This window comes from Pseudophryne corroboree, chromosome 5 (assembly GCF_028390025.1).
Source record: "Pseudophryne corroboree isolate aPseCor3 chromosome 5, aPseCor3.hap2, whole genome shotgun sequence".
Classification (NCBI taxonomy): domain Eukaryota; kingdom Metazoa; phylum Chordata; class Amphibia; order Anura; family Myobatrachidae; genus Pseudophryne; species Pseudophryne corroboree.
The window spans coordinates 375133863-375153506 of NC_086448.1; the positions used below are offsets into that span (position 1 = coordinate 375133863).

Sequence of the window (19644 nt, forward strand, 5' to 3'; positions counted from 1 at the left end):
AGCGATTCCATCTTGAACTTGAATTTTTTTATGTATGTGTTCAAGGACTTCAAATTTAGAATGGGTCTCACCGAACAGTCCGGTTTCGGTACCACAAATAATGTGGAATAGTAACCCCGGCCTTGTTGGAGTAGGGGTACCTTGATTATCACCTGCTGGGAATACAGCTTGTGAATTGCCGCTAGCACTGCCTCCCTGTCTGAGGGAGCAATCGGCAAGGCGGATTTTAGGAAACGGCGGGGTGGAATTGCCTCGAATTCCAGTCTGTATCCTTGAGATACTATTTGAAGGATCCAGGGATCCACCTGTGAGCGAACCCACTGATCGCTGAAATTCCTGAGGCGGGCCCCCACCGTACCCGGCTCCGCTTGTGAAGCCCCACCGTCATGCGGCGGACTTGGAAGAGGAAGCGGGGGAGGACTTTTGTTCTTGGGAACCTGCTGTTTGCTGCAGCCTTTTTCCCCTGATTCTGCCTCTTGACAGAAAAGACCCTCCTTTTCCCCGCTTATTTTTCTGGGATCGAAAGGACTGAACCTGATAAAATGGCGCCTTCTTAGGCTGCGAGGGGACATGGGGTAAAAATGCTGACTTCCCAGACGTTGCTGTGGAAACTAGGTCGGAGAGACCATCCCCAAATAATTCCTCCCCTTTATAAGGCAAAACTTCCATGTGCCTTTTGGAATCTGCATCTCCAGTCCACTGGCGAGTCCATAAGCATCTCCTAGCAGAGATAGATAGTGCACTTACTTTAGATGCCAGCCGGCAGATTTCCCTCTGTGCATCTCTCATGTATAAGACTGAGTCTTTTATATGGTCAATTGTTAACAGGATCGTGTCTCTGTCTAGTGTGTCAATATTTTCTGACAGGTTATCTGACCATGCAGCGGCAGCACTGCACATCCAAGCTGACGCAATTGCTGGTCTGAGTATAATGCCTGAGTGTGTATATACAGACTTCAGGATCGCCTCCTGCCTTCTATCAGCAGGTTCCTTAAGGGCGGCCGTATCCTGGGACGGTAGTGCCACCTTTTTTGACAAACGTGTGAGCGCTTTATCCACCCTCGGGGGTGTTTCCCAACGTAACCTATCCTCTGGCGGGAAAGGGAACGCCATTAGTAATTTCTTAGGAATCACCAATTTCTTATCAGGGGAAGCCCACGCTTCTTCACACACTTCATTAAATTCATCTGACGGGGGAAAAACTACAGGTAGTTTTTTCTCCCCAAACAGAATACCCTTTTTTGTGGTACCTGGATGTAAATCAGAAATATTTAACACCTCTTTCATTGCCTCAATCATGCAGCGAATGGCCTTAACGGGCATTAAATTTGACTCATCGTCGTCGACACTGGCGTCAGTATCCGTGTCGACATCTACTTGTGCCACCTGAGATAACGGGCGTTTTAGAGCCCCTGATGACTTTTGAGACCCTTGGACCGGCACGAGCTGAAGACTCGGCTGTCCCACAGTCGGCATGTCGTCAAATTTTTTATGTAAGGAGTCTATACGTGCACTCATTTCTTGCCATAATACCATCCACTCAGGTGTCTGCCCCGCAGGGGGTGACATCTCTGCTAAAGGCATCTGCTCCCCCTCCACATCATCATCCTCCTCAAACATGTCGACACAGCCGTACCGACACACTCCACACACACAGGGAATGCTCAAATAGAGGACAGGACCCACAAAAGCCCTTTGGGGGGACAGAGTAAGAGTATGCCAGCACACATCAGAGCGCTATATATATACAGGGACTAACTGAGTTATGTCCCTAATAGCTGCTTATACTGTATACAATGCCAATTTAGTGCCCCCCCTCTCTTTTTCCCTCTTACTGTATTGTAGAAATGCAGGGAAGAGCCAGGGAGCTTCCTTCCAGCCGAGCTGTGAGGGAAAAATGGCGCCAGTGTGCTGAGGAGATAGGCTCCGCCCCTTTTTCGCAGCCTATTCTCCCGCTTATTTTGGGATTCTGGCAGGGGTATTTACCTCATATATAGCCCCAGGGGCTATATATTGAGGTATTTTAGCCAGCCAAGGTGTTTTTATTGCTGCCTCAGAGCGCCCCCCCCCAGCGCTCTGCACCCTCAGTGACCGGAGTGTGAAGTGTGTATGAGGAGCAATGGCGCACAGCTGCAGTGCTGTGCGCTACCTTGGTGAAGACAGGACGTCTTCATGCCGCCGATTTTCCGGACCATCTTCCTGCTTCTGGCTCTGTAAGGGGGACGGCGGCGCGGCTCCGGGACCGAACATCAAGGCTGGGCCTGCGGTCGATCCCTCTGGAGCTAATGGTGTCCAGTAGCCTAAGAAGCCCAATCCGGCTGCAAGCAGGCGAGTTCGCTTCTTCTCCCCTTAGTCCCTCGCTGCAGTGAGCCTGTTGCCAGCAGGTCTCACTGAAAAAAAACAACAAATTCTAAGACTATAACTTTCTAAGAGCTCAGGAGAGCCCCTAGTGTGCATCCAACCTCGGCCGGGCACGAAATCTAACTAAGGCTTGGAGGAGGGTCATAGTGGGAGGAGCCAGTGCACACCAGGTAGTCTAAGATCTTTCTAGAGTGCCCAGCCTCCTTCGGAGCCCGCTATTCCCCATGGTCCTTACGGAGTTCCCAGCATCCACTAGGACGTTAGAGAAAAAGGATTTACCAGTAGGTATATTAAAATCCTATTTTCTCTTACATCCTAGAGGATGTTGGGGATCATCATAGACCAGTGGTTCTCAAACTCGGTCCTCAGGACCCCACACAGTGCATGTTTTGCAGGTAACCCAGCAAGTGCACAGGTGTATTAATTACTCACTGGCACATTTTAAAAGGTCCACAGGTGGAGAAAATTATTTAACTTGTGATTCTGTGAGGAGACCTGCAAAACATGCACTGTGTGGGGTCCTGAGGACCGAGTTTGAGAACCTGTGTCATAGACCATTGGGTCCATACCAAAACTCCCCCTAGAGGAGGGAAAGTGCTGAAGTTCCCTGCAACACTGACTGACTACACTGGAGGTCATCAGAGGCCAAAGTATCAAACTTGTAGAACTTAACAAATGCGTTTGAGCCTGACCACGCAACTGCTCGGCAAAGATGAAGCGCAGACACACCCCGGGCACACGCCCAGGAAGAGCCCACTTTACCAGCACCCCCAATTTTATTGGGATCATGAAGCACAAACAATGCTTTCGACGTTGTAAGAGGAACAGTCCTCTTCAGATACCTTCAAAGCCCAGACCACGTCCAAGGACTTACTGAAGTAGAAATGTCAGTAGACACTGACACCACAACAGGTTGGTTGATATGAGAAACAGACGCAACCCTTGGAAGAAATAGTTGACACGTCCATAGCTCAATTCAAACCTCATAAAAAAATAAAGGAGGGCTCTTGTGAGACAGATCCTCTTTCACGTTCCCCCTGTTGACATCAGTCGACTTGCAATATACATGTAATAGCATGCTGCGAGGGACATGAGGGGTCTGAAGAAGTGTACAGATGGTATAAATATATCCTTTAACTGAGAAATTATAACTTAACTTCTCTAAATCCACGTCCTGGGGACCAGGAAACATGACACCGTCCTGTCTTTACTGACATGAAATACATTCTGCATTGTCTGACAGATATATATATATATATATATATATATATACACACATACCTTATATACGGTAATGTCACACACACACAGTTATACAGGGTATGCAAACAGTTTATATACGGATTAAACAGATAATTAGCAAATAGTTATCTCAGAGAATAATCAGAAATATACAGAAATATGAACCAGCCGAAGCTTTTTTATAACCTTATCGATTTGTTAAGAAATACATTAACATCATCACCAAATTACCTCCCCCCTTTACATAAAACACCCTGTTATCACAGTGAGTTATGAGGAGGAGGAGGCCAGCAGCTCTGCAGCACGTCCTGTGCGGCAGAGCTGCTGGCTTCTAAAATGGCGCCGGCGGGGCTGGAGCTGAAAAGAGAAGAAGGTCCACCCCGAAAATGGCTGGGACTCTCCCGCATTATTATTTATACTGGCCGGGGTTAATGTATACAGCGGCGTCTAACCGCTGTATACTGCATGACCAGACTTATAGGGAATATGTAGCCAGCTCAGAGCGCTCCCCCCCCCCCCCCCCAGCGCACTGCACCCAAAGGAATGCCTGTAGTGAGCCAGCGGAGCAGAGCCTAATACTGCTGTGCTCCGTCCCTTACTGCCGCCATAGAACCCCGGTTATCCCTTATGGATACCTGGGGTTTGTACTCACCACTCGACGACTTCTGGCAGTTTCAGGGGGTGGCGGCTGGTGCTACGGGAGTGAGCGTTCGCCATCAAGGGCTATGCGATCAGCACACTCAGGAGCTAAAAGTGTCCTGTCAGCGGGAGCAGGAGCCATGAAGTCTTTAGGTACTTGGTTCTTGCTACCCCCTCTGAGTCCCACAAAGCAGGGAAGCTGTTGCCAGCAGCTTCCCTGAAAAACTAAATTTAGAAAAAAATCTTCTTTCCTTCACTCCTCTCAGGAGCTCACAGGAAGTGCGTCCGGCTCTCTCGGGCACATTTTCTAAACTGAGGTCTGGAGGAGGGGCATAGAGGGAGGAGCCAAAACACTATTCAAATTTTATAGTGCCCAAGGCTCCACAGGACCCGTCTATACCCCCATGGTCTATGATGATCCCCAACATCCTCTAGGACGTAAGAGAAATAGGTGTATGAAATATATGCAATGACTAATAATTGATTAGGAGACTGAGCCGTTAAAATCTGAATACATAATGCCCCCCAAGGTTTAGCCAAAAAGTGGTGAAGTATTTGACAACAAACACTAGCGCATGCTATCAAGGATATATACCACCGAGTAAAGGTGCGTACACACCAGAGCGATATCGGAACGATGTGCCGATTCAGACACATCGTTCACAATATCATTCAGTGTGTACTAACAATGTCGCTGATGATGCATGCCTCCCGAATCATCAGTGATATCATCCTTCGACGTTGCATGATTTCGTATGGGACGGGAACAGACATCGGCAAGTGCATACGAACTTGCCGATGTCGGGAGCAATGGTGTGACAGAGAGGAGGAGCAGGGCCAGCTGACGACATGGAAGTGCGCATCATCAGTGACATTGTGCATGCACACAGGACGATATCGTGAACGATGTGTCCGAATTGGGAACATTGTTCCGATATAATTCCGGTGTGTACGTGCCTTAAGAAAAGCAGCACAAGATGCCCCACATATCCACAAGTAATAAATGATTAAAGCACTATCGTCTTCTGCATACTGCTAATTGGCAAGCAACCTCGTTTTCAGGTTGACAGCCAAAAGATAACGAGATTTATGGTAAGAACTTACCATTGTTAAATCTCTTTCTGCGAGGTAAACTGGGCTCCACAGGGAATGACATTGAGTGTAGAGTAGGATCTTGGTCCGAGGAACCAACAGGCTCAAAGTTTTGACTGTTCCCAGAATGCCTAGCGCCGCCTCATCTATAACCCCGCATCCGTGCACAGGAGCTCAGTTTTTGTTAACCAGTCCAATGCAGTAGCAGGCAAAAGAGACGACAACTGTTAGTAGCCACATACACCACATTCTCATGACAGGAGAAAGTGTCAGCGGCTAATGCCATACCAACCCAAAGAAGCTAAGTGAGTCAGGGTGGGCACCCTGTGGAGCCCAGTGTACCTCGCAGAAAGAGATTCAACAACGGTAAGTTCTTACCATAAATCTCGTTTTCTGCTGCGGGGTACACTGGGCTCCACAGGGAATGACATTGGGGATGTCCTAAAGCAGTTCCTTATGGGAGGGGATGCACTGTAGCGGGCACAAGAACCCAGCGTCCAAAGGAAGCATCCTGGGAGGCGGAAGTATTGAAGGCATAGAACCTTATGAACGCGTTCACGGAGGACCACGTAGCCGCCTTGCACAATTGTTCAAGGGTCGCACCACGGCGGGCCGCCCAAGAAGGTCCAACCGACCGAGTTGAATGGGCCTTTATGGTAGGAGGAGCTGGAAGGCCAGCCCGTACATAAGCATGTGCAATCACCATTCTAATCCAGCCATGTTTGTGAAAACCAAACAGTACAAAGAGAGAATCCGACTTCCTGATGGAGGCAGTTCTCTTCACGTAGATACGGAGAGCCGTACCACATCCAAAGACCGCTCTTTGGATGACAATTCAGGAGATGCAAAGGCCGGAACCACAATCTCCTGATTAAGGTGGAAAGAAGACACCACCTTAGGTAAATACCCGGGACATGTTCTAAGAACGGCCTGATCACGGTGAAAAATCAGATATGGTGACCTACAAGACAAGGCAACCAGATCTGACACCCTTCTAGCAGAGGCAATAACCAACAGAAACACCACCTTAAGAGAAAGCCACTTAAGGTCTGCAAATTCAAGAGGCTCAAACGGAGACCCTTGCAATGCCTCCAAAACCACCGACAAATCCCAAGTGGCCACAGGCGGGATATAAGGAGGCTGACTCCGTAACATACGTTCGTATGTACATCAGGTAAAGTCGCAATTTTTCTCTGGAACCAAACCGACAAGGCAGAAATATGAACCTTGATGGACGCCAGACGAAGACCCAAGTCCAGGCCCTGTTGTAGAAAGGCCAAAAGTTTTGCCGTACTAAACTTGTAAGCGTCATGATTGTTAAATGCGCATCAAGCAAAGTAAGAATTCCAGACCCTATGGTAAATCCGAGCAGAAGACGATTTCCGGCCCTTCAATATCGTTTGAATGACCGCCTCAGAAAATCCTTTTGCCCTCAAGACGGAAACTTCAAGAGCCATGCCGTCAAAGTCAACTGGGCTAAATCCCGATATATACAGGGACCCTGAACAAGGAGATCTGGGCGCTGCGGAAGTAGAAGAGGACGCTCTATCGATAGACCCTGAAGGTCTGAGATCCAATACCGTCTGGGCAACGCGGGAGCGATCAGAAGTAGGATTCCTTCTTCTTGCTTGAACTTCCTTATTACTCTGGGCAGGAGTGACACCAGAGGGAAAACATATAGAAACATAAACATAGAATTTGTCGGCAGATAAGAACCACTTGGCCCATCTAGTCTGCCCCTTTTTTTTTTTTTATATATTATTTTTTTTTTTATCACTAACCTTATTTGATCCTTATTTCTTTGTAAGGATATCCTTATGTCTATCCCATGCATGTTTAAATTGCTCTACTGTCTTAGCCTCTACCACCTCTGATGGGAGGCTATTCCACTTGTCCACTACCCTTTCTGTGAAATAATTTTTCCGCAAATTTCCCCTGAACCTCCCCCCCTCCAGTCTCAGTGCATGTCCTCGTGTCCTATTGCTTCTCTTCATTTGGAGAATGTTTCCCTCCTGGACTTTGTTAAAACCCTTCATATATTTGAAAGTTTCTATCATGTCGCCCCTTTCTCTTCTCTGCTCCAAACTATACATATTGAGATTTCTTAGTCTTTCTGGGTATGTTTTGTGATGTAGGCCATGCACCATTTTAGTTGCCCTCCTTTGTACAGTTTCTAATGTATTAATATCCTTTTGAAGATATGGCCTCCAGAACTGAATACAGTATTCTAGATGAGGCCGTACCAATGACCTATACAGTGGCATTATTACTTCTTTCTTTCTGCTGCTGATTCCTCTCCCAATGCAGCCAAGCATCTGACTAGCCTTCCTCATTGCCTTGTTACATTGCTTACCTGCCTTTAAGTCATCTGAAATAGTGACTCCTAGATCCCTTTCCTCCTCAGTAGTTTCCAGTATAGTGCCATTAATACTGTATTTAGCTATAGGATTTTTGAGACCCAAGTGCATGATTTTGCATTTTTTGGCATTAAACTGTAATTGCCAGACTCTTGACCATTCCTCTAGTCTACCTAGATCCTCAATCATTTGTTTTACCCCACCTGGTGTGTCTACCCTGTTGCATACCTTTGTGTCATCTGCAAAAAGGCATACTTTCCCTTTAATCCCATTTGCAATGTCACCAATAAAGATATTGAAAAGCACTGGTCCAAGTACAGATCCCTGGGGTACTCCACTGGTAACATTTCCCTCCTGTGAATGCACTCCATTTACCACAACTCTCTGTTTTCTATCCTTCAACCAAGATCTTATCCATTCAATAATCCTAATATCCAATCCCAAACTTTCAAGTTTATTTAGCAGTCTGCGATGTGGAACTGTGTCAAAAGCCTTACTAAAGTCAAGATAAGCTATATCCATGGCTCCACCTTTATCCATCACTTTAGTCACACAATCAAAAAAGTCAATAAGATTTGTTTGACATGATCTTCCCCCAGTGAATCCATGCTGTTTGGGATCCAGTAAATTGCCGGATTTGAGATGATCTACAACTCTTTCTTTTAAGAGTGTTTCCATCAATTTCCCTACTACTGATGTAAGACTCACTGGTCTGTAGTTGTTTGCCTCTTCCTTGCTTCCACTTTTGTGCAGTGGGACTACGTTTGCTCTTTTCCAGTCCCCTGGAATTTCTCCTGTAGCTAATGACTGGTTGAATAATTCTGTCAATGGTGCTACCAGCACCTCTTTAAGTTCTTTTAGTATCCTTGGATGTATCCCATCTGGCCCCATAGATTTGTCCACTTTCAGCTTTGAGAGTCAAAAGTTCCATGGATTTGCCAGTGCGTCCATGAATGCTCCTCGAGGATCGCTTGTCCTTGCTCCGAAGAACGGAACCTTGTGATTGTGTCGAGACGCCATCAGGTCCACATCTGGAAGGCCCCACCTGTCCACGAGAAGTTGAAACACTTCTGGGTGGAGGCTCCACTCTACGGCGTGTACGTCCTGACAACTGAGAAAGTCCTCCTCCCAGTTTAGGACCCCCGGAATGAACACTGCCGATATGGCTGGCAGATGGCGTTCTGCCCACTGAAGAATCTGTGATACTTCCCTCATTGCCATGCGGTTTCGAGTGCTGCCTTGATGATTGATGTACGCCACCAGGGTGGCATTGTCCGACTGTATTTGAACAGGTCTGTTTTGTATTAAATGCTGGGCCAAGTTCAGAGCATTGAACAACGCCCGCAGTTCCAGAATGTTTATCGGGAGGAGAGACTCCTCCTTGGTCCACCGACCCCGAAGGGAGTGTTGCTCCAACACCGCACCCCAACCTCTCAGACTGGCATCCGTTGTCAGAAGGACCCAGTTGGAGATCCAGAAGGGATCCCGTACCCAGGCATCAGAAGTGGTCTTCAACCATTCCTGGGTATACCCTAGAAGTCGGGCCCCCCACCCTGGGATGCCCCAGAGGGAGGCCCGCCCAGTCATGCGGCAGGCTTGTCAGTCTTAAAGGCAGGTTGACAGGCGTCCCTAGCCCGTTTGGGTTTGGAAGTGTGAACCTGTTTCGGGTACGCCTGACCTTTTGCTTTCCCTGAAGGACGAAAGGAGCGAAAAGGAGTACTCTTGGCCTTCGGCACCGAAGGAGTAGTACTAGGTAGACATGCCGAAAAGAATGTCTCCCTTAAAAGGGAGTACCTCCAGGGTTTTCTTAGAGTCCATGTCCACACACCAGGACCGTAACCAGAGAATCCGGCGAGCCAAAATGGACGTAGTAGAAGCCTTGGCCGCCAGAAGACCGGCATCAGAAGCCGCCTCCTTAATGTATTGAGACGCTGTGACAATATATGAAAAGCTTTGTCTAGCATGATCAGAAGCGTTGGAAGGCAACTCCGCCTCTAGCTCCTGAGCCCACGCTTCCACAGCCCATGTCGCTGCAATGGTGGGCCTATGCGCAGCACCGGTTAGGGTGTAAATTGCATTTAAACATCCCTCCACACGCTTATCAGTCAGCTCTCTCTGGGACGTGACGGTAGTTACAGGCTGAGCGGAGGATACCACCAGCCGTGCAACCTGCGAATCCACTGGCGGGGGCGTTTCCCAATTTTTACATAGCTCCACAGCAAGGGGGTAGCGAGCCAGCATCTTCTTGTGAGGCGTGGATTTCTTTCCTGGATTTCCCCAGGACTCCTGACGTATGTCAACTAAATGGTCAGAGTGAGGTAAAACTTGTTTAACAACTTTCTGACGTTTAAACCTGTCCGGTTTCTTAGGGGCAGCATCAGGCTCCGGGTCATCATCAACTTGAAGAATGAGCCTGATAGCCTCCAACAAGTCAGGAACATCCACCTGTGAAACAGCTGCATCAGAAGCATCGGGATCAGAATCTGTGGGGTCAGTATAAATGCCATCCTCATCAGATGAGGTGTCTGGGACGTTGGTGGATTGTGAGGAAGTAATTGCCCGCTTAGAGCACCTCTTGGACTTGAGCGGGCGAGGGTTAGACTTCTGAGTAGTCAGTGATTGGTTCAATGGCTGTAACTGATTGGACAGTTGATCTGCCCACAGCGGGGTTAACCGCGGGGACCATAAGCAATTGTACCGGTCCCATAGGGGGCGTTAGTCTAGTTACCAGCGTATTCAATAGCGTGGAGAAGGTAGCCCAAGGTGGATCATTTTGAACCCCCGTTGCTACAGTCCCACTGGGGGGGTAAGGAACCCCCAGAACCTGAACCGTCAGCTGCTATGTTATCCTGAAATGTGTCTGCAGCGTCAACACCATGCAATGTGGGATCAGCCAGAGAACAGTTGTCCTTTGTAGCTGACAATCAAAAGCTCAATGCAAGGCAACACAGTACAATAACAGCAGCACAGTACCTGACAAGAACCCCCTGTGCAGTGTATTTCAGCACAAACAGGGAATTCTAGAGGTATATGGTGACTAAAAATCACAGAGAAAAATACACACTGGAGTAAATCCTGTGAACTACCTATATTCAAAGACAAACCTGACGCACCTAGCCCCCTCAGGTTATAGAATATAGGGATAGCAATCTGAGTGAGATGCACGAAATGGAGGTCACACAGCAGCTATATGCACGCGCACACACACAGAGTCACAGTTTGTACAATGCAGAAATTATTACATGCAATAAAACTGCACTGGACTAGCAATACATAGTAGTACTCAGTATAGCTATACACTTAATAGATATAACAATGCACAGTAATGACTGGATGTATATATACTTGTACTAAATAACCCTGACTAAAAGCACTTTTTCTTAACTAACACGGTCAGCAGACATGTAGAATACTTAAGTGTCCTGTAAAATGCACAGCGCTGACAGGCAGGCGGCTTTACAGAGGAGGATTTGCCCAAACAGTCCCAGGATCAGCTCAGCTTGTCCTAATGGCGCCCAAACGCTGACAGGGAGTGAGGGAGAGAGAGAGTTATGCAGCTCCAGGGCGGGAACATTTACTCTAAATGGCGCCCTGGGGCTGGGGGATGGGCTACAGGTCAAAGCCTTATCCCCCTGCTGGATTTCACCACCGGGTACTGGGGGCTTAAATAAACTGTTTTATGAGAGAAAACTGACCTGTGCCCATGCCCTGGTGGTCTAGTGGGGTCCCTGTACTGCCATAGTGTCCATGCCAGCGCGCGGCCCGCCTCCCACCGGCCGCGCGGGATCGCGATTCGCAGCGGGTCCCGCCGAGGGGATCCACTTACCTGCTCTCTGAGTGCGGCCACGCGATCCAGGAGAACAGCGGTCATGTGTGTGACTAATTGGAAGAAAACCGGAGCCTCCGCTGTAGATACCCGGCAACCAGGGCGCGGGAGTGTACAGCGCCGCTGGGGCAGGTGATGGAGCTGGAGAAGGAGATGTCTGACTGACTAACACAGTCAGTGTCTCTACTGCAGCCCTTGAAGTCTTAATTTTTCTTTAAAAGCTTCTTCTCAAGGCTGCAGGAGCAGCCCCCCTGTTGTACGCCTGCTTACTGCATGGCAACAACTACAAAACTGAGCTCCTGTGCACGGAGGCGGGGTTATAGAGGAGGCGGCGCTAGGCATTCTGGGAACAGTCAAAGCTTTGAGCCTGTTGGTGCCTCGGATCAAGATTCCTACTCTACACCCAATGTCATTCCCTGTGGAGCCCAGTGTACCCCGCAGCAGAAATACACATTAAATAAACAACATACCTCTTCCCTAAACAGGGAGTAAATACTGAATGCAAATGGCCTCAACCCTAGCAAAGATATTAGAGGAAACAAACCTCTGACTAGGTCAGTCTGTGCAGTCTAGTCTTCTGATTCCTCACTATGGTGAGCGAAGGTAACCAATTTTGAGAAATACCTACCTAAGTGATCTGAACCTAGTAGAAGATCTCTTCTCAGTACAGGGCCCTTAATACAAACCTATTAGGCTACAGCAGGAGCAAAGTTTACAAAAGACAGACACTGTCTCAGGAAGATCCAAGCCCTCTGTGTGATGTCTATCATTTTAAGAAGTGCAAACACAGCCAGTTACTCTAGTTTTCCAGTAATTATTTTAACCTCCATGCATCTATACACAATTTGCCAGCACCTCCCACTGGAACCCAGACAGGTCACTGCAGCATTTTTTTGAATAAATGAAAAAAATACCTCTGAAAACCACTTTGAGAAAAGACTGTGGCTGTTGATTTCTACCAGCTGACCATATCTGTACCTACACAAACAAAACATTGAGAACAGAAATGCAGTAAGTTAGATGTTGGAACATAACTAATCATTTAATACAAACAATTTGTGCCAGGAAATATTCAAATAATGCGCTCTTGTTCAATATAACGCAGTTCTGATTAATATTATTTCAAAAGAAGTTCTTTGGGCTAGACTTATTAATCAGTGGATTAACAAGCCACCGCTTCTTAGTGGTTTGGCATGATAATTTTCAGCAATGATATTACTGTAAGTACAAAGTGCAGCTTGTTTTGCATTTAATATTATAGGTCAATGGTTCCCAACACTTGCTCAGATGCCCTAGGTTGGTAGTCTAGTACCAATTCATATTACTTATGGTCACTGTAAGGGATGCGGTTAATTTACTAGCAGTTGGGATCCCGGCTGTCTAAATCCAGACATCGCTCACGATCCCGAAATGGTCAGGAGAGACAGACACTGGAATTCCAACACGACCTAGCGCCGCGGTTAAGGCGTAGGAGAGAACAGAGGACCAGCTCACCCCTGTCGGCATATACACATTTGGGATCCCGGCATCTGTATTCTGACCACTGGGATCCCAGCTGCCGGCATTTCATACTGATTTCCATTTTAACAGGCGAAATCAGTGCTTGTAGTTTCCCATCATAAAATATGTAAACAAACAGAAGCAAATGCTGTTGACTATCTGTGCTTGAGATTGTCTATGTACGATTTTGACTAAGTGACAATTTTGACTATACTTTGTACTAGATAGTACACTAGATAGTCAAGATTTACTTGCCTGCACAGTCTATCTAGCCTTGCGATACCGACCCCACGGGAGCGTGCATCGGGACTGAACCTGTATCGCAAGCTGCCTGTGTACACACAGATATTTTCTTTCGATTTTGACTATATAGTCAAAATCGCAAGAAAAGTTAGTGCAGATCTTGCGATCCCGATGCGCGGTCCCGCAAGAAAAGATAGACTGTGCAGGCAAGTCAATCCTTGCTAGATCGGTGTACTATCTAGTTCATCTCACATGTCAATGACATCTCACATAAGCCAAAATCGTAAGCACACAGTCCATATCTCAAGAAAAGTTAGTCAAAATCTGTGCTATATGGGCTGTGGGGAGTTCAAGGGAAATCGCAAGTGAAAATCGGGCATAGCAAGGAACTCACCGTGTGTACACACCCACTTGAGATATGCACTAACTTTTCATAAGATTTTGACTATATAGTCAGATATCAAACTAAAGATCTTTCAACTTGCATTTGTTTCACTGAGCCTGTCGCTATAGTACATTATATACTGCTCAACATATCCAATCTCGCACTAAGTGGCCCTAAGAAAACTATCTGTAGGAGAATATTTTGCTAGTATAGGCTATAAGTTATTAGAAAATTAGTCTGTCTGCACTGCTTATCCTACACCAGGGGTGATCAACATGCGGACCTCCAGTTGCTGTGGAACTACATATCCTAATATGCCCTAATAGCAAAACTGTAGCAGGGCATGCTGGGATGCAATGTGTAGTTCCACAGCAGCTGGAGGGCCGCATGTTAAATAGCCCTGTCCAGATTAAATGCTGCATGGCACTACAAATGCCCTACATGTATATAAACAAAAATGTTCTCTGCAGTTATCCTCACTTCTGAAAATCTGTGCATATGTCTAGCATAAAAGTATGAGGCATTTGTTCATATTCTAACTAAAATATTTGAGTTTGCCAACCTCATATTTGCTCATTACTAGCAAGTAATGAGGAACAGTGATGAAGCATGCAAGTATAAATGTTCTTTTGTAGCAAGGATAAGCACTTACGAAAAATTGTATCCCAGATCCAAAATGCTTGGGACCAGAAGTATTTTGGATATCGGATTTTTCCGTATTTTGGAATAACTGCATACCATAATGAGATATCATGGCGATGGGACCCAAGTCTAAGCACAGAATGCATTTATGATTCATATACACCTTAGCCTGAAGGTAATTTTAGCCAATATGTTTAATAACTTTTTGTATTAAACAAAGTTTGTGTACATTGAGTCATCAGAAAACAAAGGTTTCACTATCTCACACTCGCTGAAAAAATTCCGTATTTCGGAATATTTGGATATGGGATACTCAATCTGTATTTGTCTGTAAGTATCGGTTATTAACCATTTTCAGTCAGGACTTGTACTAACAATAAAAATGTGAATATATTAATCACTTGGGGCGTGTTTATGTACCTCTACAAAGACCACATAAATAGACTTAAAATACAAAATGTATAACAAAAAACCAAAACCTGTGGTAGTAAATACACACATCCAATTTATCTTAAAATTACATAAAACTTACAAAACTAACTTACTAACTAAACATACTAAGCATGTGTTTTGTAAACTGTGGATCAGCTAAGTAATCATGTTCAACCTCCCAAATTAATTTTTGTTTTTTTACAAATGAAGAATTTTCGTTTAAAAATAATACATAATAAATAGTACAAGTAGAGTTTTTTCTTTATAAATTAAATTATGATTAATTAAAAAGTTAGGCGCTGTCAACTGCCTTTTTGGACTGTATCCATATGGAGCATTTATTTTGCAATGCAGCTGGATACATATATAATGTGAGATATATTGAGAGCAAGCTTATGTCTTTTCTGTTAAAAAACTTATTAGTTGACTATACAGAATTAAATTGCAATGAAATGGACTTCAGAACACATTAAAATGGTATAATTAATTCTCATTTATTTAGTGACTGCATATTACTCAGGGCTTTACAGAAAATATTTAACAATTCACAAGCCCCTGTCCCAACAGAGCCTATATGAGCTTAGAGGGGTTTTGTTTTATAGAAACAGAAAATATTTAAATTATTAGTAGTGTTTATTTTTAAAATACAACATAAAGTAGCTGCAAGGGAGTTTCATATTTATATTTTTCCCTGGAAGAGGATACCTATAGGACAGTCTGATGCTCAGCTTTTGAGCCAGTGCTTTGCACAGAGAAGTTTTCCCTGTTCCAGGTGGTCCTAGAGGAAAAAGAAACAAAACATCAATTACAAAACTTTCAGACGCTAATTTAATTGACCGTGGAAAAGATATTACAATGCTAGTTTGCTAAAATCATAGTACTACATGTAATTGTCATAAATAAACAAACAGATTCTTCAGATAATTGTTTTAAGATGAAGGTATATTTTAGCTATGTACATACTATTACTTGTACTGAAGGCGTAGTAATTGACCGTTCCAAAAAACAGTAAGGCAGCACGCTATATCCAAATCTGAAAGCATTATGAGCCACCACAAAAGTGACATGAATAGCTATGTAATTCGCCACCCTGCCTATTCAATTGAGGACAGTTTTTAAAACATTTTCACCAATGCCTTTTCACCTTTTTTTTTTTGTAAAAACGTAATTGCAAAAAATGCCTCAAAACAGTCGAAAACGGCCAGCATTTTCGCCGATGCAGGTTAGAAAACATGTGGATTTTTCTTCCTGCTAAATTTTCTGCCTAGCCGAAAAAACGGCCCTGCTGTTGAATAGGGCGAATACCCATTTGCCCTAAAAATTGTGAAAAGTCCCACTGTTTCCCCTAGGCGAAAAAGCGGACCTAATTGAATACCCCCCATAATGCGGATGCAGTCATGCCAGATAGAGAACATAGACAGATTTTAGTTATTCCAGAGATGCATAAAACAAGCAACACATTAGGTATATTACAGGTATATAAACTTAGTTTATTGTCTTATGCAGACAATTGGGCACCCCTGACTGATGTTAAGGCATTCTTTGATTGCTGTCTTGTTGAAATATTAAACTTTTTTAAGCATCAATTTCCTCACTGACTGGAACATCAATTTATTGATATTTAGCTGAATCCCTTTGTGTCCTTCTTTCTTGACAATATATCCTGTGGCAATGCCATAAGAACCAGAAATCAGAAAAAAATCACCCCAATGCCTAACAGAAGGTTTTCTATTCCTACAATATTATGCATCAAATGTAACATTTGTTCATAAATACAAAAGCACTTGGTACCAAAAAAAAGGATTTTGGCACCTACCGGTAAATCCTTTTCTCGTAGTCCGTAGAGGATGCTGGGTATAGATTAGTACCATGGGGTATAGATGGGTCCACCAGGAGCCATTGGCACTTTAAGAGTTTGAGTGTGTGGACTGGCTCCTCTCTCTATGCCCCTCCTACCAGACTCAGTCTAGAAACTGTGCCCGAGGAGACGTACATCTTCGAGAGGATTTAACAGAGATAGTTGCGAGATTCATACCAGCTCACACATATAAGGCACATCAAGCTAACTAAGCTTGAAACCTCAGCAACCGCTGAAACATTACTTACCAAGTAACAATGCAGTTCTCAACTAAAACGAAGTTGCACTGAACCAAATAACGATAGCAGGAAAATGAAGCGCTGGGCGGGCGCCCAGCATCCCCTACGGACTAAGAGAAAAGGATTTACCAGTAGGTAACCAAAATTCTATTTTCTCTTACGTCCTAGAGGATGCTGGGGTCCACATTAGTACCATGGGGATGTACCAAAGCTCCCAGAACAGGAGGGAGAGCGCGGAGGCTCCTGCAGAACTGATTAAACTTTAGGTCTTCAGAGGCCAAAGTATCGAACTTGTAGAACTTAGCAAACATATTCGACCCAGACCAAGATGCAGCTCGGCAAAGCTGTAAAGTCGAGACACCCCGGGCAGCCGCCCAGGAAGACTTCACCTTACGAGTAGAGTGGGCCTTGACAGACGTAGGACAATGCAATACTGCCGTAGAATACGCATGCTGGATAGTGAATCTGATCCAGCGAGAGATCGTCTGCTTAGAAGCAGGACACCCAATTCTCTTGGGATCATACAGGACAAACAGAGACCGATTTTCTGTGACGATCAGTCCTCTTCACATAGATTTTCAGAGCCCTTACAACATCCAAGGACATTGATGAAATTGAGGAGTCAGTAGCCACTGGCACCACAATAGGTTGGATGATATGAAATGCCGACACAACCTTTGGAAGAAACTGCGGACGTGTCCGGAGCTCAGCTGTATCTTCGTGGAAGATCAAGTATGGGCTTTTACAGGACAAAGCTCCCAACTCCGACACAAGTCTTGCAGAAGCTAAGGCCAACAACGTGACAGCCTTCCATGTAAGAAATTTGACCTCAACCTCCTGTAGAGGCTCGAACCAGTCCGATTGGAGGAACTGCAACACCACGTTAACATACCAAGGCGCCGTAGGCGGTACAAAGGGAGGCTGGATGTGCAGAACTCCCTTCAAAAAATCTGAACCTCAAATAGGGCAGCCAATTGTTTCTGGAAGAAAATGTATAAGGCCGAAATCTGGGCCGTCACAAATCCCAACCTCAGGCCCATATCCACACAAGCTTGTAGGAAGAGGAGAAACCATCCCAGTTGAAACTCCACCGCAGGAAATTTCTTGGACTCACACCAAGACACATTTTTTTCAAAATTTGATGGTAATGTTTAGACGTTACTCCTTTCCTAGCCTGCAGGAATAACCTTTTTTGGAATGCCCTTTCGAGCTAGTATCAGGAGTTCAACCTCCATGCCGTCAAACGTAGCTGCGGTAAAACTTGATAGGCGAACGGCCCCTGCTGCAGCAGGTCCTCCCGAAGTAGATCCAGAAGATCCGCGTACCAAGCCCTTCTTGGCCAGTCTGGAGCAATGAAGATCGCTTGAACTCTTGTTCTCCTAATGAGCTTTAGGACTCTTGGGATGAGTGGAAGTGGAGGAAACATGTACACCGACTGGAACACCCACGGAGTCACTAGGGCATCCACCGCTACTGCTTGCGGGTCCCTCGACCTGGAACAAAACTGCCGAAGCTTCTAGTTGAGACGAGAGGCCATCATGTCGATTTGGGGTACGCCACAAAGATCTGTTACCTACTTGAACACCTCTGGATGGAGACCCCACTCCCCTGGATGTAGATCGTGTCTGCGGTGGAAGTCCGCTTCCCAGTTGTCTACTCCCGGAATGAAGATTGCCGACAGCGCCAACGTGAGTTTTTCTGCCCAGAGGATGATTCTTGTTGCCTCTGACATTGCAGCTCTGCTCTTCGCTCCGCCCTGTCGGTTTATGTAAGCCAATGTCGTCACATTGTCCAACTGCACTTGAACGGCCTGATTTTGCAAAAGATGGGCCGCTTGAAGAAGACGGCTCTTAGTTCCAGAATGTTTATCGGCAGGCCGGTTTCCAGACTTGACCACCTTCCTTGGAAGGATTCCCCTTGAGTGACTGCGCCCCAGCCCCGGAGACTTGCATCCTTGGTTAGAAGGATCCAGTCCTGAATCCCGAACCTGCGGCCATCCAGAAGGTGAGGCAGTTGCAGCCACCAGAGGAGTGAAATCCTGGCCTTTGGTGACAGACGTATTCTCTGGTGCATGTGTAAATGGATCCCGACCACTTGTCCAGGAGATCCAGTTGGAAGGACCGAGCGTGAAACCTCCCATACTGCAGGACCTCGTAAGATGCCACCATCTTTCCCAGAAGGCGAATGCACTGATGAACAGACACCCGATGAACAGACACCCGGGTTGGCTTCAGGACATCCCGGACCATTGTTTGTATCACCAACACTTTTTCCTCTGGAAGAAACACCCTCTGCACTTCCATGTCGAGGATCATTCCCAGAAAGGACAACCTCCTGGTTGGTTCCAAATGTGATTTTGGAAGATTCAAGATCCAGCCATGTTCCCTGAGAAGCTGGGTCGTGAGAGCTATGGACCGTAACAGCTTCTCCTTGGACGATGCTTTTATCAGCAGATCGTCCAGATATGGAATTACGTTCACCCCCTGTCTGCGGAGGAGAATAATCATTTCCGCCATCACCTTGGTGAATACCCTTGGTGCTGTGGAGAGGCAGAATGGCAGGGCCTGAAACTGAAAATGACAGTCCAACAGTGCGAATCGAAGATAAGCTTGATGCGGCAGACAAATCGGAAAGTGGAGGTACGCATCCTTGATATCCAGGGATACCAGGAATTCCCCCTCCTCCAGACCTGATATCACTGCCCTCAGAGACTCCATTTAGAACTCGAACTCCCTCAGAAAAAGGTTCAGTGATTTTAAGTTCAGAATGGGCCTGACTGAACCATCCGGTTTTGGTACCACGAAAAGGTTTGAATAGTAACCTTTGTT

The 19644-nt window shown here is 45.8% G+C and overlaps 1 protein-coding gene across 1 annotated transcript in view; it reads right to left on the bottom strand.

The window, feature by feature from the left end:
* TRIP13 (thyroid hormone receptor interactor 13) overlaps window positions 1–19644 on the bottom strand; it is a 436692-nt gene that overhangs the window by 171687 nt on the left and 245361 nt on the right. The window contains exons 7-8 of the mRNA XM_063922679.1: window positions 15425–15497; window positions 12432–12495 (exon numbers count right to left, since the gene is read on the bottom strand). Coding sequence (XP_063778749.1) covers window positions 12432–12495; window positions 15425–15497 — 137 coding nt within the window. The remainder of the gene's footprint in view (window positions 1–12431; window positions 12496–15424; window positions 15498–19644) is intronic.